The 25,960-nt window shown below is 41.1% G+C and overlaps 1 protein-coding gene across 2 annotated transcripts in view; it reads left to right on the top strand.

Annotated features, from left to right (window-relative positions):
- Positions 1-25,960, top strand: part of vav3 (vav guanine nucleotide exchange factor 3) — a 90,345-nt gene that overhangs the window by 48,983 nt on the left and 15,402 nt on the right. For both annotated transcript variants that reach the window (XM_030756777.1, XM_030756778.1), the window contains exons 11-19: positions 123-191; positions 2,052-2,138; positions 2,227-2,312; positions 4,061-4,193; positions 9,290-9,399; positions 15,038-15,139; positions 20,616-20,707; positions 22,608-22,630; positions 23,447-23,465. In XM_030756777.1, the coding sequence (XP_030612637.1) occupies positions 123-191; positions 2,052-2,138; positions 2,227-2,312; positions 4,061-4,193; positions 9,290-9,399; positions 15,038-15,139; positions 20,616-20,707; positions 22,608-22,630; positions 23,447-23,465 (721 nt within the window). The remainder of the gene's footprint in view (positions 1-122; positions 192-2,051; positions 2,139-2,226; positions 2,313-4,060; positions 4,194-9,289; positions 9,400-15,037; positions 15,140-20,615; positions 20,708-22,607; positions 22,631-23,446; positions 23,466-25,960) is intronic.

Here is a 25,960-nt window from a genome sequence, read left to right as displayed (position 1 = left end):
TATGTTTGCAGCAGGATGACAACGTTCAAGAATTTCACATACATCTGTTTTATGATTCGCAGACTTTCCGTCCTTTTCAGATTTTCTTTGCTCTGTGCTTGTGATTTGTTTTTGTCCAATAGGAGCTAGTGAAACACACCCACGATGGCACCGAGAAGATGAATTTACGGACAGCCTTAGATGCCATGAAGGTACATCATCGGTTTGTTTTCTCACCCTTGGGCCGAACAAGGCCGTTCAACTAAAAAGTAAAAAATAATCATAAAAATTTAAAAGAATTAAGAGTTTTTTAAAAAAGTAAGGGCAGACAAAGATACCCACACTGTATTGAGCCACTCCTTGAAGATTTGTTCTATTTCGCTAGAAGAATGGAAAAGAGGTGCAGTGGTTTATTGAAATATGTGCAAACATGCATGGAAAGGCAGTAGCTTGAAAGTCAATATTTGGTATGACCGCCTTTGTTATTCAACACAGCCTGAAGTCTCTCAGGCAGCTTTCCTATAAATTATTGAAGTAGTCTTCAGGACTAGTTCTCCAGGCTTCTTGAAGGACAGTCAAAGCTGCCTTTTGTTCTGTTCTCTATCGAGATGATCCCACACTTCCTTCAGTAATGTTGAGGTCCGGGCTCTGGGGAGGCCAGTCCATGACTGATAGTGTCCCTTTTTGTGCGTTTTTTTATTCAGATATGTCATCATTGCCATTGAAGCCGTTACCAATCAGACACTTTCCCGATTGTATTGCACGGTGGATCAAAATCTGATGGTACTTTCCTGTGTTCATAATTCCCAAAATTTTGACAAGATCTCCAAATGCAGCCCCGCACCACGACAGAGCCTCCACCACATTTTAGAGACGGCTGTAGACAATGCTGCACCTCTCTCCTGACCTCCTTCATATATATTGATGCTGATTTGGGCCAAAAATTTCTAATTTGGTTTCATCACTCTATCAGACCTGTTGCTACAGATTTTTCAGGCCAGCTCTGGTGTAATTTGGCATACCTCAGCCTTCTCTCCCTGTTTCCCTTCCTTAGCAGTGGCTTCTTGACAGCCACCCTGCCACTGACTTCACTGAAGCCTCATCATTTCTGATGAGGCTTTGTGAACAGTAGAAAGATCAACTCAAGGACCAGATCTCTCTCTCACGTCCCATGTCTAGATTTTTTTTTAAGGACATGATTTTCAGATGCTGTTGCTCAAGACCACTTTTGAAAAATGACATTTTATAAGACAAAAAATAAAGAAATGAGGGGTGGCTCAAGACTTTTGCTCAGTACTTTCAGTACTGTATGCAGATGAAGAAATGCATATTCCCAACACTGGATTACTACATTTTATGGTAGAAATCAATCAAGAAATGATCAAACGCACAAAAACCAGTGCATGTCAAAAAGTTTGTTATTTTTATTTTACCTCTCATTATGCTCAAGATTCATTTTAGTAAGACACACAGTGCATTTGTGTTTGTTTAGGGCACCTGACATGATAATTATGTTTTGAGAGCTGATGGCAGTTGTCAGAATAATGTATTTATGGCGGAGAAAGAAAAACACGGGATTTCGGAATATAATTGCATAGTTTCTTCATATGTTTTGGAGACTTTGGTTCTATCCATTATAAACGAGAAATATTCCCTCTGCTTTGTACTGCTGTGTTTTGCGCCTCAGGGGTCACCATATAATATCTAAAAGAAAATGAGAAGTTACCGTAAAAAGTTCCACTTCATTTCACTTGCTCAACTTTTTGAACTGCAGATAAATAATGGAATCTCCCAGTGAATGCAGTGCTTAGTCCATTTCATTCTGTAACCCTGAAAATCTGTTCAGTAAAGCTGAACGTTGAGCGTTCTGGCTTAATTAAAGTCAGGTTTATTTTATTGCATCATTTTTGAACACAAGAAAAAAAAAAAAACTGCACATAAAGGAAAGAAACTGCTCAGCACAGCTGGACACTCTGTGCTGTATCTAAGTACATTTAAAGATATGCTTTTTTTAATTGTGTTGTTTTCTGGTGTGCATGTGTGTGTGTGTGTGTGTGTGTGTGTGTGTGTAGGACTTGGCACAGTACGTTAATGAAGTCAAGAGGGACAATGAGACACTGCGAGAAATAGATCAGTACCAGAAATCCATCGAAAACCTGGTAGGACACATGTTTTTTTTTAAAATAATGACCGGCTGGTTGTCATAATTGCTTTTCTCAAGCTGACTTTGAATTTTCTCTTCTGTAGAATCAGCGTCTGAGTAATTACGGGAGACCCAAAGTTGACGGGGAAGTACGAGTGGCCTCAGTGGACAAACGAGCTAAACAGGACAGGTGAGATGTCATGGTTCATGCGATTGTTGTCTAGATGACTGGAGTCAAACTGGATTCAGGTGTTGTGGTTGGAAACCTGCCAGAGTATGCATTAGTTTGGGCCAAAGTGTTGTTACAAACTAAACCTGTGTGATTTGTGCAAATTAAAGTCAGTGAATTATGTCACAATCAGTGAGTACAAAGTGCATGTTGTGAGCATTTAGCTTATGCTGTTGTTCTCTGGCAGCTTTAGAATAACATCCAACCAGTCATATAGATGAAACTGCATTTTCAGGTGAGCGTGACTAGTGTACATAACTATGGGAAAGCTCCCTGAAGTTTTTCCATCAGGCACACATTGTATTGTTAATCCTGTTCTTCTTCTCCTGAATTATGGTTAAAATACATGTCAGCTAAATCTGATGAATCTTAAATGTGCACATTAAAACAACAGCTAGCTTGAGAGTGTCTATAAAGCCGTGACAGGAGCTGCAGAAACCGACTCAGAATTATCAAAGCCATGTCAAAAGTCTCATGTTAGATATAATTAAGACCATAAGATAAACACTTTTGCATGTCTGAAATTATGCATATTTTAGCTTTGAGTTAGTTTATACGCCTACATAATACAATACTGTACAAAAGTCTTGAGTCACTCCTCATTTCATTATATTTTGCATCCTATGAGTCAGACTTTCTTTCTGAAGGCCTTTCAAACTTTTTCTTTGGACATTGGCTGCTTTTTCACTATTTTGTGTCCAGTCCTTGTACCTGACTGTTTTCAGAGGAATGTCTTTTTTTTTTTTTTTTTTTTTTTATCAAGCAGCATAAGTTAACCTGTGAATCATTCAAGCATAAAAATGTCAACTAATTTGCTCCAATTTCTTTAGTTGAATACATGTAAAATGTCAAAGATAACACAATTTGACAGCTATAAAATATTTTTGCACCAACAAGGAGTTTCCCAAAGAGTTCCTGTCCAAAAGCTGGAAATATCCCAGCATGGTGTGGATTGTGTTCTTAGAAAATTGAAGAAACTGGACCAGTTGAGGACAATAGAAGAAGTGATAGGCCTAAAATCTATATACAGCAGATGAACAGTATCTGAAAGTATGAAAGAATTAGGAAAAAAATCCAGCAAAGAACTGACACTGGACCTGAGCTGATCCATCTACTGTTCAATGGAGCCTCATCAGAAATGGTCTCAGTGGAAAGGTGGCTGTCAGGAAGCCATTTTTAATGAAGGGAAAAAAGGAGAACAGAGATTACACAAGAACTGGACTGAAAATCAGTGGCAACAGGACTGATGGAGTGATCTCAATTTGAAATTTTTGGCCCAAACCATTGTCACTATGTATGAAGGAGATCAGGAGAGAAGTGCAACAGTGAGTGTCCACAGCCATCTATAAAACATGATGGATCCTTCAAGAAGCCTGGAGAACTATTCCTGAAGACTACTTGAAGAAATGAGAAGAAAGCTGCCTCAGTTCAGGCTGTGTTGGAGAATAAAGGCGGTGAAACCAAATATTGACTTTCAAGCTTGTTAGAATTGTAGAAACTCTGTTTTTGCCTTATATGCTGTATTTCCACCATTCACTGATTACACCACTTCACCTATTTCCCATTTTAGCAGAATATAAAGAAATGAGGAGTGGCTCGAGACTTTTGCACAGTTCTATAGGTGACATAGGTCTCCCAGAGTAATTAACATGAATATGAACTATTAAGTAACATTTGCTTTAATTTACTTGAACATTTTCGGACTATAGGCACATCTTCCTGTTTGATGCTGCGGTCATTGTTTGTAAACGGCGAGGAGACAACTACGAGATGAAGGAAGTGATTGACCTGCACCTCTTCAAAGTCACCAACAATCCCACATCGGACAAAGAGAACCGAAAGGTCTGTGGACACACAAACACAAACAACGAGTACATTTACTTTGTTATTATTAGTTAAATCATAAACACTGGGACTACAATGAATAAAACTGAAAAAAAAAATATTATCCAGCTAATTAATTTTCACTAGTCTCAGCCCAGTGTGAGAGTCATTACTGTGCTTTACTGTCACTGTGAGTGAGCCAGCTCAGACACACACACACAAACATGTCACATGTGGAGTGGAGCTGACAGCAGACAGGTGTAGTGAAGCGATAATAATCGACTTGATGACAAAAGTTGTGCTACTACAGGTGTAATAAAAACTTTCCATGGGTTCCACGAGAGAGAAGCTGACAGGGAAACCATTATGGCTTTAACGTCTTGTCAACTTACTTGACCACAGTTTGTGGTTAAGCGAAAAACGACCGTAGACATACAAAGAAGATCTATTGGCACCGCAGGTGTGAAGAAGCCTCCAAACTGCCGAGCTTTTGCTGTTAGCTCCATGCTATGTCAGCGCTCCCATTAACAACTTCTGCATTGAAAAGATTGGCGCCATAAAGGCTCACCTCTTGTCTCAGAGACCGTATCAAGCTTTGTGAGTAAGGACCGGACCAATATCTGATTCAAATATTGAATTGGTAACCCACTAACAATGAGCTGAACCTGGATTTATCTGGGCATCTGCTACAGGCACAGCACACCCACAAAATACAGAAATTACAGCTTGTAAGTCAGGCTGGATCCGAACAAACCCTTCAGACTGTGAATGAACTGAGGGGCTCCAAAACGGGCTAATGTGGCATCCTATCCTAGCTGTCATAAGGTGGGAGGCAGGGTCGCCAGTCTGTTGCAGGGGTGACACAGAGAGACAGACAACCACACGCTCACATGCACAACTACACGTCTTTGCACTGTGGGAGGAAGCCGGAGTACCTGCAGAGAACCCATGCAGGCACAGGGAGAACATGCAGACTCCACACAGAAAGGCTCCACCCAGTGGATTTGAACCCAGGACCTTCTTGCTGTGAGGCATCTACCATGCCGCCCTTTTATTATTATTATAATAAAGTATGGAGCTAAAACTAAGCACAAGTGGTTAATTTCATTTTAAATGAGTTTTTAGCCGAGCCAAAAAACCAAAACAAAGCAGGAACCCTCACACCAGGCCTGTTTTGTTTGCAGACATTTGGACTGATCATATCTTGATAAAACACAGGTGTAATAGCATTTCCAGGGTGACTGAGAATCTCTGCAGACATGGCTCTGTACTATATAATATTGATTAATACTATTAGATGTAGAGCTGTTTGTTGAATGATCAGCAGTGTCGAGAGACAGTTTAACATCAGGTGTGGGAACAGGGAGAGCGAGCAAATACATAAAAGAACTGCTCACATGTATCACATCACATAAATAGATCACTCTGGAGTAACACAGTAAATACAGGCAATACAGCAAATACAATGGTGGATCAATACTGAGTAGACGTGTTCAGATTTTATTATGTAAAGTCATGGGAAATTTATAACTTTGTAGAACACGGCCGGGTTTGGATCCCCCTACACTGTGCATGAATAATTCCCCCAGGTGAATTCAGCTAGCATGTACCTGCCAAGGTACATGCTTTTCTACTTTCAGAAAAGATATTGGCATTTCTCAGTCCTTTCAGACTGTTTTTTTTTCCTCCTCCTTTTCATTTTTTTTTTTTTTTTTTTTGGCTGCAGCACATGTCTTTGTGTGCATTTTATTTATTTATTTTTTGGCAAGGCCACAGTGGTGATGTTGTACCACAGACATGAGGAAACATTAGCTGCGATTCAATCAAGCTGTCAAAAAAAAAAAAAAAAAAGAACCGAAGCTGGTAGTTTATTTTTCTACCAGCCTTTTAGACTGCATATGGTGTGTTCTTCGCAGTTGCACAAAAACATGCATCTAATCCGTTATTATTATGCTAAAGACAGACATGGAGAACATTCAACAATAAAAAAAACAGAATAAAGTAGAAAAATGTCACTCAAAGAGCCTGTTGACCTGTTACATCACAGCTGACACAACAGCGTGATTGCGACTAAGTCTCGTTGAAGCCGGTTGATCCGGTTCATTACCCGAATAAGAAAATATGCCCTGAACATTTAGCTTTTAATTTTACGCTGTGTTATCATTTTCAGAAAGCAATAACCCACTTTAAGCTGTGAGTTACAGTGATTTTTATAACAGCTAAAAGAGCTTTAGATGATATTTAATTCCACCCAGGGCTCCGTGCCATCCAGTCCACCCCAGCAGAACTTTATTCTGCATCGTGTTTTTCCTGCTGCTCTAATGCACGGTGTGCAAAAGTAATAAAATAATAACTAAACTTGCTTATTATTGTGCTGTAAAACAAAACAGAACAAAACAACAATCTGATATAACAACCAGCCAGCTATAATGGAGGCAAGTCTTGCACTGTTGAGCCCATTATTGCCTCTTTACGACTGAGTCAGCGAAGCTCAGAAACCATGTTGGACTCCTGACAAACCAATTAACAGCGCTAGTTCTGCATAATGAGCCGCCATAACAATTTATCAGTTAAATGCGGGTTCACGAAATTGAGTCAACTTGCTTCTTCACAGTTATTTTATAACCACCTGTAACGACAACCTCTCCGCCCCACTGCTGCCTCCCCGTGCAAAAATCTTTCCAGCTCACGACACAAACAACGAAATAATCAACAGAAAAGAATCTTAAATAATTTGGTACATGCTCACTCCAGCACATGTTTTACATTGTCTTATTCATTTGCAAGGATCACACTGACACAGTGTCGGACTACAACAGTCTGCCTCCTCCCAGATGGTGTTATCATTAAACCTCGCTTTGGGCCTGACTACGCACATACACACGGTGAATACTAAATGCCAAGTGGGGAAAATATTGCCAATCATAATGAGGAATGATATCTAAGGCGTTCCAGGAAACAATGATTCGGGTAATAATGATGCTGTAAATAGCAGACATTAGGAAGCTTAGACCCATATGGGTTTATACGGTTATATTTTATGAAACTTACAGCCAACTCACTGTCATTCACCTCTGACATGATGGATAGAAAGCAGTTTGTTTGATTACATATTTATGTTCGAGATGATGGAGATGACAGTGGTAGTCTGAGGGAAGCAGCAATAAGAACCTCCATTAAATCAGCAGCAGTTATATGCAAGTCATCTGGAGGTAAAAGAGTCTGAGACTCTTTTACCTCGTAAACTGCATCCATACAGCAGTGGGAAACTTTTGCCAAATTACCGTCATTGTATGGAAGCCAACTTTTTTATGAGAAAGCCTATGGTTTGAGCATTTTTAGCAAATAATCAAAGCTCAAATAATGACGTGCAAGGTGTCGCTTCTTGACAAACATGTGCCACCAGTGGGGGCAGCTGTGGCTCAGGAGGTAACGCGGGTTTAGATTAGAGCCGAGTGATATAGCCTCAAAACTATACTGTGATATTTGAAAAGAAATCTGTGATAATGATTTTTATGACAATATAAAAAAAAAAACCACACTGAACAATATTTTATCAGCATTTCTCATCCTTCTTTTCCAGTGAGATGCGTCATTGATGATAGACTTGCTAATTCAAGGTGTAAATCAATTTACACAAAGTGCCAGCAGCAACGCTGCAATGGTGCAATAGTAGAGTGTCAAAGCGTTATACACAGTGGCACAGAATAAGACGAATGTAAGCGCAAATGTAGGCAGAGTTTTCCCTGCAAACTTTAAGTAAACACATAATTGTAACAGCAGTATAACAACTGCTTAACACTTGCTCTGCTTTTCCGTCACGTAACAGCGTCAGTAGTGTCCATCCACCCTTTGCTCTTCCTTTCATATGAAGCACAACTAGCGAGTGCTCCAGCGATGCTCGGTTGACTCATTTGTTTACTTTTGGGTTGCGCATCACCAGCTGCTAGTATCCCCTCCTTGCATCACTTCAGGTTTGATTATGAGCCAGCGCGTTGTAGCTGGCACTGTTTTCACTGTGTGCTCACGTCATTATACTGTAGCTTAACGTGGTCCACTACCTGATGTGACAGGAGTTACAAACTACCATAGGCGTGGCTGTCTGTAACGCAGTGTTTCCGTGAGTGCAACTGGGATAAAAATAAAAATAAATTTTACGACGAGTGAGGTTCAACCCACGAGTACCAAGTAGGCCTACTCATGTATTAATGTAGCAATGACATCAAGATGGTCTCTAGTGTTTTATAATGTTTCTGAAATAACCCAGTTCCCCTGGACATTGATTCACATGACAAAGATATAAGCATGGGTCAAAATAATTGATATTTTGGGAAGATCCACAAAGAAATACTTGACATTATCAGCGTGGGTGTGTAATCCCTTTGAATGCCAAGCAAAAGCACAGGAACTGACAGAAAGACAGACAAAAACCTCATGCTTCTCTTTACAAATTGGTAGCTAGTTGATATCTTTGCTGAGTGTAAGTTTTGGTGTCCACTGGGAATGCTTGTGTAGAGCGCTGCTTTCCTTTTCTCTTTTCATTCAATAGAAAGATGAGCCGCTGTGCTTCGCTGACAGCACTGTGAGTTTGGCTTGTTTTTAGCCTTCAGAGTTGAGTGCTCCAAGTTCAAAACCACAACTATGAGCCATGAAAAGTGCATCTCTCGAGCATCTGTTTTGTAATGCTGTCTTAAAAAAAAACAAAAAACAGATGCCTGTGTTGACACAGAGGCTAATGGACTAATATTTAGCCTTTGAAGTGGATAATGGTAACAGATTACAGGCCCACTCAGTACTTGCGTCTGTGCATGCTGTCTGATGCCCAGCAGTTATATGGCACAGCTACCTCACACTCGTTTTCTCCTTCACGCTCTGCCTCTGTGTTTTGTTTCTTCCTGTCATTTCTTCCGCCCTCCAACCCTTCAGCCTTTGTGTTTGCTCTCCCCGAGGCGTCCCTCTTTCATTTTGCATCTCTTTGTCTCCATCTGTCTCCCTGCATCCTGTCTCGCTCAACTCCCTCCTGCTCTGTTTGTCTTTCACTGAAACCCTCAATTTATTTAAACGCCGTTGTTGCATTTCGTGTATCAAATATGTGCTTTTCTTTCCCGTTGCAGTGGTCCTACGGATTCTACCTCACTCATAACCAGGGCCAGAACGGCTTTGAATTCTTTTTCAAGACCAAAGACCTGAAAAAGAAGTGGCTGGAACAGTTCGGCATGGCCATGTAAGTGTGCATTTTCTCCTCATGAGCAACTGTGTCACTGAGCGTCACAGCATCAGAACGCCAGGCGTTGCTAATCCAGTTAGTCGAGTCAGGCCTCTTGATTCATGAGGAACATGACACTGTGACGCACAGATGAGCAGATGATAATGTTCACTAATACTAATCTTTATACTCAGAAAGCTTAACTAGATACGTTTAATGAAAACATCAGGTGTCAACTGCATCAAGCAGCCCTCATTCTGAAATGGATCCATGTTCAGCCAATGTGATAAACTGGTTTCAAGAATGAGAAGTAGAACTAGTGTTTCACTTGTAGAGCCAAGAAAGAGGAAAAACTGAGTATTTGGTCCTTTGATACGCTGCCGACTATACTCTCTCACACTTTGGATCACATAATAGACTAAAGTAGCACATGTTGTTTGCATAATGAGTCTATATTAAACTTGTACATATCCCAGCATACAGTGCATTCAAACACACAGGTATGTTCATACATACATATTTCCATACAAGCAAGGGATCTATATCCAAAAGTAAAGCAGGAATGCTCCTGTGAAAATGAGTTTTCAGCAGTTGTATCTGTTTGCACATGAGCTGCTGCCTTTTGGACTAAATGAAGATGGTTACAGAGGATTGAAAAGCTCGTGGAAAGGGAGTTACAGCAATCTACATGTAGATGGGAGAAAATTAAAGTGTGCGCTAAAAGCTCCAGTTATTGGCTGATGATTGATGTGATTTTTTTTTTGCAAAGTTTCTCAGATGAAATAAACAGGACTGGATGAACTTAGAGACGATAAAATTCAAATGCTGGTCAAAAATAATAGCAATAAGATTGTTAGCAGAACATTTGATGACGGGGCCGAACATTGGAATCGCAGGCTTGCCGGGACTGAGATGGAGAAAATTTAAATTTGTAATAGTAGTGAAAAATTGACTGAGGTAGGCGAGGCTGTTGTGGTTGTTTGATTTGACAGAGCAGTGGCAGGAAGTGCCACCGCTGTTAGGCAGATCACCCGGCGATGTATAATGAAGACAGAATTGGTCCAAGTGTTGAACCTTGAGGGACTGCATATAGGAGAGGAGCTGGTGAAGATATAGAGTTTTTGCTGTCTGTCACATAAATATGATGAAAACCTACAGTGGCAGCACATTCTCACTCCCAATGCATCGCATTCGAGCACTTGGTCAAGAACCCCTTCTCATCATATTCAAACACAAGTAGAACCCCTGAATGTTTTTTTTTCGATGCACAGCGATACGCCTTTTTAGTGCCAACTTTCAGTGTGTGAAAGAACAAAAGCCTACAGAAACCTTCTTGGTGTCGCATGACCTTTACTTTTATTCCTGACTTTACCTTTTTTTGTTGCATTTCTGACGCTCACTCCAGTTGAACTCTATTGGACTCCCTTTGGTACCCAGTGTGTTACAGTGTGAAGCCTGTGGGTCCTGACCAAGCATCAGTGCTAGTTCTGCAGCGGCAGCACAGGGCCCGGTGTCAGCGCCCTGTTTTCAAACATGAAATAAAGTTTTAATTGTGTTAATTAGCATGGGAGTCATTTTATTCATTAAGACCAAGAAGTGCACTAGAATCCCTCTTCTAAAACTGGCAAAGGAAAAACACTGACAGCAGAGACTTGTTAGAGTAGTATGTTACAGTGCAGCACAGGGCAGTACTGTGTTATGTGTGGGGCAGCAACGCCGATGACATAAATATGACATGACAAAGTATCTTTAGGGAGTAAAAACAGGAAACACATTAGTATGAGTATCATTAAATCTGTGTAGTATTACATTTTCTCAGAGATAAATTGGGCAGCTGTTTTTGTAATTTATTGTTACACTTCTTGCTGTAGCTGCCACTGGCAGAAGCAGCTGCAGTGAGTTGACAGCAGTTGGATTCTCCTGCAGGTACACCCTCAAAAAATAAAAAATAAAAAATAAAAATGGAAACAAAAAATAGGACAAAATCTGTGAAATAACATCTTCAAGACAGCATCAGGAAGTGAAGATCAAGAAGCTGAAGTGTTTGTGTGATGTGAAACTGAGAAAACTGGAGCTTTGGTTGATTAATTTTTGGAGCTCAGTTAACAAGCTATGAGAATTGAGAGGCGTTGCCAAACAGTGATGTGCTCCCACAGTGATGCTTAATAGATGATCTGTGAACAGTTGTTTTCTCGCTTGCTGCCTTTATTACCAAACCACCCAGAATTTGCTGCATGACTAAGATTTAGCAGCCACAAGGGGCAGGCAGTCACACAGTCTACGGACTGAAAGCTAGGAAATGAAAATTCAACATTGTTGATTGAACAGCACACACTAAGCACTCTATCCTTGAAGATAAATGAAGTCATATTGTAAGTCTGTAAGTCTTTAAAATCTCAGGGCTTTCTCTCAGGGCAAGTTTGCACTGCACAAAGTTGCATTGCATGGCTAAAAAGTCAAAGGAAAAATGAAGCTATCCAAATGTTATTACAATGACACAGTTACAGATTTAGTATATTTTAGTTTGAGTATTTTTCTGCTTAAAGTGGACCCTCTTTCTTGTGGTACACAAGTTCTAGCCAGTGACAGTCTTCACCTGACAGCTGATGTCTTGGTTGACCCCAGTACAGACGAGAGGACACCACTGAAATTCTCTTTTCTTCTGTCTCAGCCCTGTTTGTCCTGTCTTCCACTGAAATTGTTGTAGCTCATCAGTTTTACTAATTATTTGAGTCTCAGATTAAGTACTTGTGCACAATAACCCAAATACTTATGTAAACACTAATACTGAAAATAAAGGAAGGACCTCTCGAATGTAAATATACGGACAAAGCTGAACAATTTCTTTCTTTTTTTTCTTCTTGCTTTCCTCCTTGCTCACACACGCAACCATGTCCCAAGGGGCCAAGTACACCTCTTGTGTTCACTTCAAGTAGACCTTGCCTGTCTGCTTGCAATTCTCCTCTTCCCACTTCAAAGAACCGTGTCAGGGAAATGTTACTGTAGTCATGGAAGTGTTTGTTGGCTGCAATTATGAGTGAAACAAAAATGTTACTTTTTGTTCTTTGAAATTGGCGTTTTCATCAAAGAGTGCAGCTGATTGGAAAGTGTAATAAATTGGGGAGAAAGCAGAAATTAATTTTCATTCAGTAATTGACTGAAAAGTGGTCATTTTATATTATAGTTTGATTTTCCTAATCAGCTAAATCCATAAATTACGGGCTTGGTTTTGGGTAAAAAGTTTGTTATACAGTACTCTACAAAGATCTTGAGCTACCCCTCATCTCTCTCTTTGTTTTCACTTATTTTGCGTTCAAGGAGTCAGCCTTTCTTATCATTTTTAAAGTGGTCTTGAGCAACAGTTCTTCAGGCTTTCTGAAGGTCTCTCAAAGTTGTTTTTTTGGTTTATTGAATCACTTAACATTGACCTATGAATCATTCAAGAATACAAAGGCACTTAATTCAAGGGATGAACCAGTGTTGCATCTTTGCATAAGACAACTTAGCAACGAACCAAAGTAAAATTGTATCTTTAGGCACTTTGTTACTAGCAGCCTGTTGCAAAAACACATAATTTGTTCCCATTTCTTTAGTTGAATGTAACAATGCCAAAGATAACACAGTTTGACAGGCATAAGATAGTATCTTTGCAACAACAAGCTAATTCCCAAAGAGCTTTAAGCTGAAAACTTGGCATCTCTGCAACTGTCTAATATTTTTTTAGGCCTACCACTTCAGTAGCAAACGGTATCTAAAAGTCAGATCCTTAAGAAACAGGAAAATAGCCAGCAAAGAGCTTTCCAAAGCCTGATTAGAAATGGTCTCAGTGGATAGATGGCTGTCAAGAAACCATGAAAAAGAAACATGGAGAAAAGGATGAGGTATGCCAAATTTCACAAGAGCTGGAATGAAAATAATTGGCAACAGATCTTCATTTGAAAATTTTGGCTCAAATTATTGTTATTTAGGGAGGAGGTCAGGAGGGAAGTACAACAGTTGAGTATCTACAGCCATCTGTAAAACACGGTGGAGGCTCGGTCATGGTTTGGGTCAGTGGTACTGGAGATCTTGTCAAAACTGATGGACTTATAAATGCAGCAGAGTACCATCAGATATAATAGTAATAATAATGGTAATAATTTTATTCGTATAGCACTTTTAAAAACTCACAGTTACAAAGTGCTTCACAATTTAAATAAAAGCCACACATTAATAAGTATACACGTTCCAACATACAGTCTTACATTCATCACACTTCCATACACAATTAGATGTAAAATATGGCCAAAATTAATGAGAGAAAGATGAAGTAAAAGCTAACCTACTGTATAGCAGTGAGTTTTCACTGTTAAAACAAAGTAGCAGTGGGTAGGCGCTCGCCTTGCAGCTGGAAGGTTGCAGGTTCGAGCCCCTGTTCCTGTGCTGCGTTGTGTCCTTGGGCAAGACACTTAAACCACATTGCCTAACGGTAGCGCCGGTCTCTGGCTGCATGACCGCAGATACTTGTCTCTGGATGAGACAAGTATCTGCGATCATTTCGTTGTGCGCACAATGACAATGAGTTGAATCTAACATCTAATCTAACATCTAAACCACAGGGTCAGCTGACCTAATAGGCTGAGGAAGGCTGTTCCAAAGTTTAGACACTGCAACCTCAAAAGCGTGACCACCTCTGGTTTTAAAATAAGAGTGAGGACAGTTACAGTAAGAGACCCCGATCAGATCATCTGAGGGGCTGCTGTTATAAGGTCTCAGTAGCTCTGCTATAAAAGCAGGAGCATGGCCATATAGAACTTTATTTGTTAATAAAATAATTTTAAATTGTATTTTGAATTTCACTGGAAGCCAGTGCAGGGAAGCAAGAATGGGGTGATGTGCACGTGCTGGCTAGTTCTTGTTAGCAGCCTAGCTGCTGCATTTTAGACCAACTGAAGATGGGCTAATGAATACTGAGAGATGCACTTGAAAAGTGTATTCTAAAAGTTTCAGATTATTGAATGAGTGTAAAGCTTTGATTTTTGCAATATTTCTTAGATGAAGGAAACAAAACTGGAAGAGCTTTGAGATTCAAAATTCAGATGTTGGTTAAAAATTATACCAAGGTTCAGATGATTTGGTATTGCTGGAGAGGGGGCTGATGCAATGACTGATCTCGTGCATACTGGCCGTATGCACGAACATCAGGATTGCCAGGATTGAAATGGGGGAAATCTGAATACATCCAATTATTAATGACAGTGAAGCATTTGCTGAGGTCGTAGAGACTGTTGAGGTTATTGGGTTCTAACAGAAAAGTACAGCTGTGTATCATCAGCATAGCAATGTTAAAGAATGAATTTGAAGCTAAGTTGATGACCCAGAGGTATGTATAAATGTATAAAGAAAACAGAATTGGTCCAAGGATTGAGCCCTGGGAACTCCACATACGAGGGGTACAGATGAGGACATACACTGGTTAATATAAATTCTGAAACATCTGTCAGTTAAATATGATGAAAACCAGGGATGACAACTCAATTCTGTAATCTGTTGGGATGACTAATGGTGTCAAAAGCTGCAGATAAGTCTAGTAAGACATTAGAATCTGAAGTGGCTAGTTTATAGGTAAAAATTGATTTTTTTTGTGATCTGATATCATACATAATATCTTTTTTAGATCGAACATTCGGCCAGAGAATGCAACCAACAACTTCCACGAATTTCGTATGCACACCTTTGAAAGAATCACTTCCTGCAACTCTTGCCACATGCTGCTGAGGTAAGAGGCTACTTATGACACACACACGCACACACACCCACACACACACACACACACACACACAGACACACACACACTGTACAAGCAGAACAAAATCTGCTTTCAGGCTATTGGCAGACATAAAGACTGAAGCGCTGCGGACCCTTTCCCTTCAGACAACTGTCAGGATTCCTTTCAAAGACCTCAGTTCTTCCTGTTCCTCTCCAGTGTACCCTAACAATCTATTCGTCACTTTGCCTTTGCCCCTCTTCTTCTCTGCACATGTGCCTTGGCTACACTTTTGCTTTCTTTTGAATTCACTGAATGGTATCGGCACCCAAAGGACTGCGGCTCATGGTCTCTCTCACAGTGGGGAACGACTGAGTGGTCTCACCTTCCGGAGACGGGGAAGAAAAATGTCTGTCACACTTCAGCACTTCTTCAAGGCAAAGGATGGGGAACGGGGACAAGATTATTGCACTGTGAATATACAGAGCCATGCAGTGGATTCACCAACAGAATAATAAAAATGTCTGAAGTGCATCTCTTCTTCTTTAGGACACTGGGCTGCATTCTTTATTATATCTCAAGTTCTTCTTTTAATAGTTATTTTTTCTTTAGACTATTGTATTATGGCTATTGTCCCAGAGCTTTTCATTTTTCAGTAACTGTAGGAATTCAAAGACACTGAAAGGTAAATCCAGCTTCTTATCTTACAGTCATTACCACAGTCTGACAAGTCAAGTTTATTCTGTGACTATAAGATGCAGCATTATTTCATAAAACTTTAAAGTATTTCTTAAACAAGAGTTTGGTCTACTTTATCTTGTGTAAGACTGGAGGCACTTGTAACACACTGAATTCCTCAAAGCAGAAACAAGCTAGAGTGATTACACTTCCTCTGCACATGCTCATTAGAATTCTGTGGAAGAAGTACAGCGATTACTTCTGCAGAAATTCTCAGGGCCAAAACTGATTTTGATGTAAGAAAGTAAGTTTTTGAATCTACAGTATTTTTCTTCTGCTCTCTAAAGTTTAGATGACTTTCCACAAAGTTTTAGGAGTGTTTATGGGAATTTTTGACCATTCTTTAGAAGCGCATTTATGCAGTCAGACACTGATGTTGGATGAGAAGGCCTGGCTCACACTCTGCTGTAATTCATCTCAAAGGTGGTCTAGCAGGTTGAAGTGCACTATGCACCTCAGCATCCACTGACCCCACTCCGTGATTTTATGTGGCCTACCTTCGTGGCTGAGTTGCTGTCATTCCCAATCACTTCTACTTCATTATAATACCACTAACAGTTGACTGTGGAATATTTAGTAGTGAGGAAATTTCACAGGTGGCATCCTAGCACGGTACCACGCTGGAATTCACTGAGCTCCTGAGAGCGACCCATTCTTTCACAATTGTTTTTAGAAGCCGTCTGTATGCCTAGGTGCTTGGTTTATACACCTGTGGCCACGGAAGTGATTGAAACACCTGAATTCAGTGATTTGGAGGGGGGAGTAAATACATTCAGCAATCATGCAGTAAAAACTGTCATACATTTCACTTCTGTTTCTTTAATATAAATATATAAATATGTCCTTCACATGATCATTAAATTCAATTTCAATTCAATTTTATTTATATAGCGCCAAATCACAACAAACTGTCGCCTCAAGGCGCTTTGTATTGTGGGTAAAGACCCTACAATAAATTAAAGTGAGTCTTGCCCTTATTAGTAAAAAAATATCAACTGTACTATTAGTTAATGCACATATATATATGTTCCTTTTCTCAAAAAGATGACTAGTGTATTTCAAGTCTGTGAGTTACGAAGGAAAATATAGGAAATGTTACAAATGCCCCCGGTCTCACTTACTGTAATGCTCCTCATGGTTTTAATGCTTCACATCTTGGATGTCTTTTTGTACTGGGACCAGGTTGTACCCGTTATTATTGTGACCTGTAACCATTTGTCACAGGTTGTCACCTTAAGCAAGAAGGCCACACTACTCTGATTCAAGTAGGTTTGGTGTTAGAACTGTTTAAATAATGTCAGCGTTCACTGACTTGCTCTTATTTACTCTCCGGTATGCAGCACGCATAAGAAGTTGTTTTTGAATTTCTCTTTGGTCCAGTGATAAGGATAAGGAGGCTTATTGTATTTCAGAATTTAATTCAAATGTTTCTTACTCGCACAGCTCAAGGTTGTTTATTTTAGTCCTACACTTGTCACTGACTGAATTTACGGATGTCTCTTCAGGTGGGGGAAGGCCTTAAGAGGTTGAATTCACTTTCTTGCTTCTTTCTCCAAAATCAGCAAACAAAAAAAAGAGCAGCCTTTACTTTCGTCGCATTATGTTTTCAAGTTGTTCTTCCATCCCATTAACAGCACGTGTCATAAACACCTTGAGAAGCATTAGCTTGGACTCGAGGTTAAGGATAAACAAACTTGATTCTAGTGGTTAAAGGTCAAAGGTCAAGGTGACTGTGAAAACAACTTCTTCAGCTTATTTCAAGAACTTACACTCTAGCTATGAAAGGAATAAGTGAAAAAAAAAAGATATTTTACATCTAAAATGGTCAAAGGGCAACTTCACTGTGACACTAACAGTAACACTAAAGTTTCGCAGCAGCGCGGGCGGAGACATCGAGGAGTTTACGGAAACTGTTGTGGGATTTATTGGGAAAGTTGTTGAAGACACTTCACTTAGGAGGACCATCAGGACTTTTCCCAACCAGAAGCCGTGGGTGGATAAATCTGTCCGCGACGCCCTGAGGTCCCGCACCGTTGCCTACAACTTCGGCCTCGCCTCTGGGAACATGGAGGACTACAAGGTTGCATCATACAACATCCGCAGAGCGGTGAAAGAGGCAAAACATCGCTACGGCCGCAGACTGGAACAGCAACTACAACAGTCTGATTCCAGGGGACTGTGGCAGGGACTACGCACCATCACGGACTACAAAGCACCACACACACACCCGGTGAGTGCCGACGCTTCTCTGGCTGATGAACTCAACATCTTCTTTGCGCGCTTTGAGTCGGGAAGCCGACAGCCCGCTGCGCTCCCGGCCGGAGGGGCGGAGACACTCACTGTGACGGAGCGCGACGTGAGGAGGGCGTTTAGACGTGTAAACACCAGGAAAGCGGCTGGACCAGACGGTATTAGTGGACGTGTCCTTAAGACCTGCGCTGACCAGCTGGCACCTGTGTTTACAGTGATATTCAACCTCTCACTGAAACTGTGTGTGATTCCCACCTGCTTTAAAAAGTCCATCATAGTCCCTGTCCCAAAGAAACCACACCCCAGCAGCCCCAATGACTTCAGGCCTATAGCACTCACCTCTGTGGTGATGAAGTGTTTTGAAAGACTCATCAAGACATTCATCACCTCCTCACTGCCCACCACCCTCGACCCACTACAGTTTGCATACCGGCCAGACAGATCCACAGATGACGCCATATCCTTCCTCCTCCACAAGACCCTTTCACACATAGACACTGGTAAGGGGAACTATGTGAGAGTGCTGTTTGTAGATTACAGCTCAGCATTCAACACCATAGTTCCCTCCAGGCTGGTCTCTAAGCTGCTGGACCTGGGCCTGGGCCCATCCCTGTGCAGGTGGGTTCACAGCTTCCTGACCAGCAGACCACAGGTGGTACGAGTGGGTCACCTCACCTCATCCTCATCCTCCCTCACCCTCAACACTGGATCCCCCCAAGGCTGTGTGCTCAGCCCTCTGCTGTACTCACTGTACACCCATGACTGCGAGGCCACGTCAGAGTCCAACGTCATCATCAAGTTTGCTGACGACACTGCTGTTGTGGGACTAATCTCTCACAATGAGGAGACAGCCTACAGCAGAGAGGTCTCCCGCCTGGAGAACTGGTGCCAGGAGAACCACCTCCTGCTCAACGTCAGCAAAACAAAGGAACTGATCATGGACTTCAGCAGGAAGCAGCAGAGGGACTACCATCCACTTGTCATCAGTGGTGCTGAGGTGGAAAGAGTGGACACTTTCAAATACCTGGGAGTGACCATCTCACAGGACCTGTCCTGGACTCATCACATAAACATCACTGTGAAGAAGGCCAGACAGCGTCTCTACCTCCTCAGGCGGCTGAGAGACTTCAAGCTCCCACTCAAGGTGCTCAGGAACTTTTACACCTGCACCATCGAGAGCATCATGCGTGGGAGCATCACCACCTGGATGGGAAACTGCACCAAGCAGGACTTCATGGCCCTAAAAAGGGTGGTTCGTTCAGCTGAACGGACCATCAGAACCACCCTCCCCAACCTGCAGGACATTTACACCAAGCAGTGCAGGCTGAGGGCCATGAAGATCCTAAAACAGCCCAGCCACCCCGGACACTCTCTCTTCTCCCTGCTCCCATCAGGCCGGCGTTACCGCTGCCTGAGGACTAAGACTGAAAGGTTGAAGAAGAGTTTTTACCCACAAGCCATCCGTCTGCTCAACTCTGAGCCCTAACTGGACCATTATTGCACAATGTAAATATTATAATTTATAAAAGTGTGTATAGTGTATAGTATATAGAGTATAGTGTGAATTACTTTTTTTTAATTTTTATTCTTCTTATTTATATGTGTGTGTATATATGGTTGCAGGTACAAAATACATTTCACTGTGCATTGTACTGTGTATAACTGTGCATGTGACAAATAAACATTATCTTAATCTTAATCTTAATCTTAATACAATAATTGCTAATAGTACTATATAGTACAATACTATTTTATCAGCTGTTCTTTAATGCCATAGCATTAAGGAAAAGGCAAGGAGATTTTGATCATATTTGGTTGAATACTGAATCTGTGATCATAGATCTTCCACATTACAGAATTAGTAGCTTCTTTGTAGCGACATTCAAGGCTATGTCTATTTTTAATACTTTGTGTTCCATCAGAATCAGCCATGTATGTAGGCCATGCATGTGACCACACACAAGGAATCATGGAATAAAAGACTTGTCAGGAAGCATTAGTAACTGTTTTTGACTGTTTTCCACATCCTCCATCCTTAGACCCTTGAATTGGGTGAGGAGCAACTCTCATTAAATGTAACAAAAAAAAAAAAAATCTGAACTGCATCTAAACTGGCAATCCCTCCAATTGTTTGTGAGGCATTTCACTCAACACCACAAATGTCAGAGTCATGTCAGTGCAAATGGAAGTAAGGTGATCGCCACAGTCCTTAGGGTTACACTGTCAAGCTGCCATAAATGTCAAATTTCATAGCACCCCTATACAAAATGAAAGTGCAGCACTCCACCTTCAGTCAATATAAATTATTTGCACAGGTCACTTTGCAAACTATACAAACTGACAGAAAGTGCAGCTAACTTTCCTACATGACACTAAATCTTTTGACTGCCTGTAAACACGCGGCTCAGGTTATTTTTTTCCCCCCCCATAGGCGTTCCAGCAGTTTTGCTGCACTTTCTGACTGCACAAATTCTCACGATGAACTTTCCTGTGTCTGCAGGGGCATCTTTTACCAGGGCTACTTGTGCTCCAAGTGCGGTTTAGGTGCCCATAAAGAGTGCCTGAGTCGCTTCGGCTGCTGCGGAAAAACAGGTAACTTTACTGCATGACCTCAAATCAAGTCTGCAAAAGTTCTGCACCTAACAACTCGTCACTGAGGCATTAAATCTAATTGCACAAATAGAACTGCACCTTTATAGCCGCATTAACATGATGACAGATGACACAAAGTGGTACATAAAACCTGATGTACGAGTGTCTTGTGACAACTTATGGGCACGGGCGGGATTTGTTGCAGTGTGATTTAGAAAAGCTGCACTGTGGCATTCTAAACAGGACGGGGTTTGCCACTTTATTCTCCCGTCCTTATTCCTCTAAACCAAGGTCATCCACGTATTCGATCAGGATTGCAGATACTCATTCTGAAGCTCCCTTGCTTCACTGGGTGGTTTTGACACTTCAGAGCACCTTAAAGGCAATGTCACTGTGTATCATTGCACATATTCCCCAAGCCTAATAGTAGTTTTACTGAGGAGTTTAAGAAACTCCTGACTTTGTTATTATGCCCCTGTTGTGTATCTGTCACTCAGCTCCCTGTGCAGAGGCGCTGACAGCTCTGAGAGACATGGAGGGAAAACTTCAGACATGTGGAATCAAACAAAGGCCTTCAGAAACCCAACTTAGCATGTTGTCCTTTCCGTGCGTGTGTGTGTGTGTGTGTGTGTGTGTGTGTGTGTGTGTCAAAGTGAGCGTGAAGAGGCGAAAAAACTAAATTCACACTTTGTGTAAGTTTTTCTTTTTAGGTTCCCAGAGTGCATGACAAAAACTTTGCACAATATTTTTTACAAGCAACTTTTACAGCCTGCACACACTGTACCAGTAATATAGCCTGTTGCAGTTGCATGAGTGTGTGTTTGTATTCCCTGTGGCAAGCTGCCAGCTTCTGTTTGACCTGGCATCTGTCACCGTGCTATCAGGTTGCAGAGGCAATAACGCCACTGCCAGGCCCACCTGGGCACACTGTGTACCTGAGTAGATTGGGGCGACACCAGTGGCTGGGATGTTGGTTTGAATTTGGCCTCTCATTACTCCACACAGTATTCAACCTCTGCTGGTGCAGGAATATATGCAGGGTTGTGGCTCGGCATTCCGTAGCACACTTGAATAAAAGTATTGTAAGAGATCTGGAACTTTACTTGCAAGGAAAAGTGTAAGACGTTGTTCCTTCTTGGTAACACTACTTCTGATTCCCTTTTGGCTCCAGATTTTTTGTCAATACACCAGCAGGGGATTTGGTGCATGTGCAAACATACAATCACAGTGAACGAATGTGTGTTTTTGTGTTGTCTGCCTATGTATGTGTGTGTGTGTGTGTGTATGCCTGTGAGATACAGAAAGATAAGCCGTTGTTTACCCGCATTTGTCTCTGTTATCAGCTGTCTTGCTGTGCTTTTGCATAACAGGTCATAGTTCACTTTAGGAACAATTGGCCTGCTGAGAGAGGTGTGTGTGTGTGTTTACGTGTAAATCCTGTTTGCATGTGTACAGGTACTTTAGGTACAGAGTGTATATTTGTGGCTTTCTGCCAGTTAGCTCGCGCGTGTATGGAGGTATGCAATTGTTCTGTTTACACAGGTACCAAAGTGTGTTTGTGTGTGCATAGGCGTGTGGTTGTGAGTGTGTCTAGAGGGGTGTAACCTATCCCTAGGGGAGCCAATGAAAGAAACTGGTGGAGCAAAACCCACAGGTCTGCCCCCCCTCCTCCCCCCGCGCTCCCTCCCTCCCTCCCTCTCCACCCCCTGCCTCGTTACCTCCTTTATCCTGGCTGTCAGGTAGTGGCAGCGCAACAAAACAAAGTGAACCGCGGTCAGACATGAGCGTCCGCCTTCTCCACTAATGAGGGAGTGTTGCCTTGTACCGATGAGTGTGTGCAAGTGTTTGCGTGCACCCGCTAACCCGTCATTCACTGTGCCTGTTCTCAAACTTCTTTCAGATTCCAGCTCCGTCAGAACTCAGGTGAGCTGCTGCTATGTGTGTGTGTGTGTGTCCACGTTGACGTGCATACTGTCTGTCTGTGTCTGCTGTTTGCCTCCTCTCCAAAGCTTTGCTGCACTTTGAACACTGCTCTCTCCTGCAGCTATTTGCCAAGGAGACTCCAATTGACTTTAGTTGTTGCAGCCCTACCTGATGCCAGAAACTAGAATGTTTAGGGAGATTTTTGGAGTTGTGTATTCTGCTTCTGAAACGGTTTTGCACTTTACTGCTACAATGCTTGCAAGTAACCCCAAGCAGGAAATTAAGCTGTGCTTGCAGCACTTTTACTTTAGTAGTATGACAGCAACTGTGGCTGAAACTGTAGTTTGTGGGTAGGATTTTTGTGCCCAAAAAAAAAAAAAAAAAAAAAAAAACTGGGATGAAATTGAGAAGTTTCCTTATTGCACTATTCCCCTGAAGTTTATTGTTTATTTCTGCTGTTGTGCACAAGTATGGAAATTAATGAGGAATGCTCTTAAAACCGCTGCTTCTTTCTGCTGCAGCAGTATAGTTGTCCCTGAGGTCATGTGGTATGTGTCTATGGCAGTCTTGCCACATATGGCCTGTATGTGGGGGACAGCAGGAGAGATTAACTTCATGAGTATAGCAGTGAGACTGTAGCAAATTACTGATTCAGTCTTTAAGCTTGTAGACAGAGATGCCGGTCGCTCGTTTGGGCTGTGAAAGTGATTAGTAACGTGCTTGTGATGAAGAAATTGATCAACTTTGACCAAAAATGGATTTGTTCATCCCTGTAAGTTCAGTTCCACATGTAACTATGTCTCTCTATGTTTACAGGGCAAAGATCGAGATCCAGGTAAGAAATTCTCACATCTCCCCCACATCCCACTACCTCGCACGTGCCCAACCCCCTCACTGAGAGGAGAAATTACTCATCTTAGACAACTACTGAGATGCACTAATACTGCCTGTCAGCCTGCTGTATGACTGAAAACACATGACCTTTGCAGAAAATGCCTAGTGTTATTTATTGCTGTTTTACTTGATGGGTGTCACAACTGTCAAGCTGTCATTGTCAAACTATATTAATGGCACGATAAACTTTAAAAGAAAACAAACACTTTTACACATAAACTTTTAGAGCTCCAGATAACACTTATTTTAACTTTTGTATTGATGTGCTGATATATTTCCAACAAATCTATTAATATATTAGGCTAAAAATGTAAAATAGAAAGCAAAAATAAGGAAAAAACAAACAAAAAGGGTTTCTTCACATTGTTTAGCTTTTCTGAGCAACATTCTGAATGACAAAGACGTTTCATTTACTCAGAAAAACCGAGACAAATAAGAACTTTATGACCATTTAACGACATTTTCACACCACACTAAAATGAAAGATAACCCATCGAGCTTCGATATTATCAAATGTAAATCTGAACTATTATTATAGGCTACATGCTGTATTAAAATGAGTAAAGACAGGACAGAAAGTCTCCTCACATTTTTGCCAATATTTCCATCTATGTTTAAACTGAAAGCGCAGAGTCGTCTGTGCTTTCAGTGCGACTGTATTTCCGTCTGTCATTCACATCATGTTCCTTTAAGGCCTCTAGTTGCTGTAAACAAAGAAAGAGAAAACAAATCATGTCCTCACAAGGTTATTTTTAATCTGGGCTAAAAAGCTGGGCTTCCTGGTGATTGCCTTCTGCACAGAAAATTAGCTACACTAGCAACAAATGAGCAACAAATGACTGTCATTGCTTTAAATGAGAGTGGCAGAAATTACTTAGTGTGTGTTTAATTATTCACTTATTGAAATAGTATAAAAGTTTCAGAATTTTTTATTATTAGACCTTTTTTCAGCCCTTTGCCTTTTGACAAATTGTTTGGCTTTTGCTCTACACACATTGTATAACAAGATCAGCCAGAAATATGCTCCTTGAAAATATTAAGTGGTTCGTCAGGATTGGCGATGGGTTTGCGTGAAATGCTGCTGGCATGATGTCAGCTTGTGTTTTTCCTTGACGTAGAGATAAGCTTGCCTGGTGAAAGAAGAAGGTGTACCGGGCAGCTTTTAAGTGGTTTTGCCATTGCAGCTGAGACTTAATCTATAACTTGAAGAGTTAATTGAAGAAAATCAAACCTAGAATGCATAAATTAAACATACAGTAAATGTAGCTATTGCACATATGCCTGTCTCCCTCTTTTTCACTGCTGTCTCTCAATCTTTCTGCAAAAGAACATGACTAACATACACTGTCTTTTCGAACGGTGTGTGTGTGTGTGTGTGTGTGCGCGAGCGTATTTGTGCGCGCAACCGTTCCTACGCCGCACCGAGGGCCTCTAATCTCTTATAAACCTGGCTTCAACACTCATTTTTCCACCCCTCCATCCATTATGCTGCAGAAAATTATTTCTGACTGAAGACGCATTAAAATCAATAGGCATTTGATTGCCCCAGCCCTCGGCGTTTCATAATATTTCAATGCTCCTCTCTTTGTCTATTTTCAAAGGTGCACTAACACGCTGTCCTTGTGTGGATAGGAATGCAATTCATGCCCCCGAGACTCAATTCTCCATGGCCCTGTGTCTTTAGAAGTCCTATTCAGGCAAGATCGCACATGTCAGGCTGCCAGCAGCAGTGCTACAGCACTGGAACAGATCCTGAAAGTGAAGCAAGGCAGATATAGATGTATTAGCTTTCAATACAATGTTGTTGACTTCTCTGTTGTTTGCCTGTAGCCTTTATTTATTTATTTTATGTTTGCCATATCATAACACTCCACAACACAATCTAGCAGTGCAAAGAAAGATATGCACGATTCATCTGATTGCATTGGAAATATGTGATATGAAGGAGGGACTTGTTTGCTTGGCATTATTCGGTTTCAGTGATTTATTGGTGGACAATGGGATCAATAGGGTATTGTTTAGAATCAAATAATGCTGGCTGACAGAATTCCAACAAGCAAATCCAGCTTGATTATAATGTTCTCTACTTTTTAGTGCAAATCCTTAGTACTATATATTGGAGTAAAGATCTCAATTTCTTCGTGGACTGTTAAAGTTTAATTGAGGAAAAAATGTCTACATGCTTGAATGTAATAAAAAAAAGGGGGGGGGGAGTTGCTTTTTAAGGGGGTGAGTTTGATAGATTAGTTACATCAAATTAGTTTTCATCAAATCTCATTAATGCAACAAGATATTTTTGACTGAACTTCATTTCAAACTTCCAGAATACATCATTAAGCAGTAAACAGTGCTCATTTATGCTTATCTTCTATCTCAGGGCCCGATAGCCCGCCATCCTCCATGTCATACTGCTGCTTATCTGTAATATGATAATAG

The sequence above is a fragment of the Archocentrus centrarchus genome, chromosome 20 (assembly GCF_007364275.1).
Source record: "Archocentrus centrarchus isolate MPI-CPG fArcCen1 chromosome 20, fArcCen1, whole genome shotgun sequence".
NCBI lineage: Eukaryota > Metazoa > Chordata > Actinopteri > Cichliformes > Cichlidae > Archocentrus > Archocentrus centrarchus.
The sequence above is the reverse complement of the archived record's forward strand: the minus strand, read 5'-3'. Positions and strand labels throughout refer to the sequence as shown.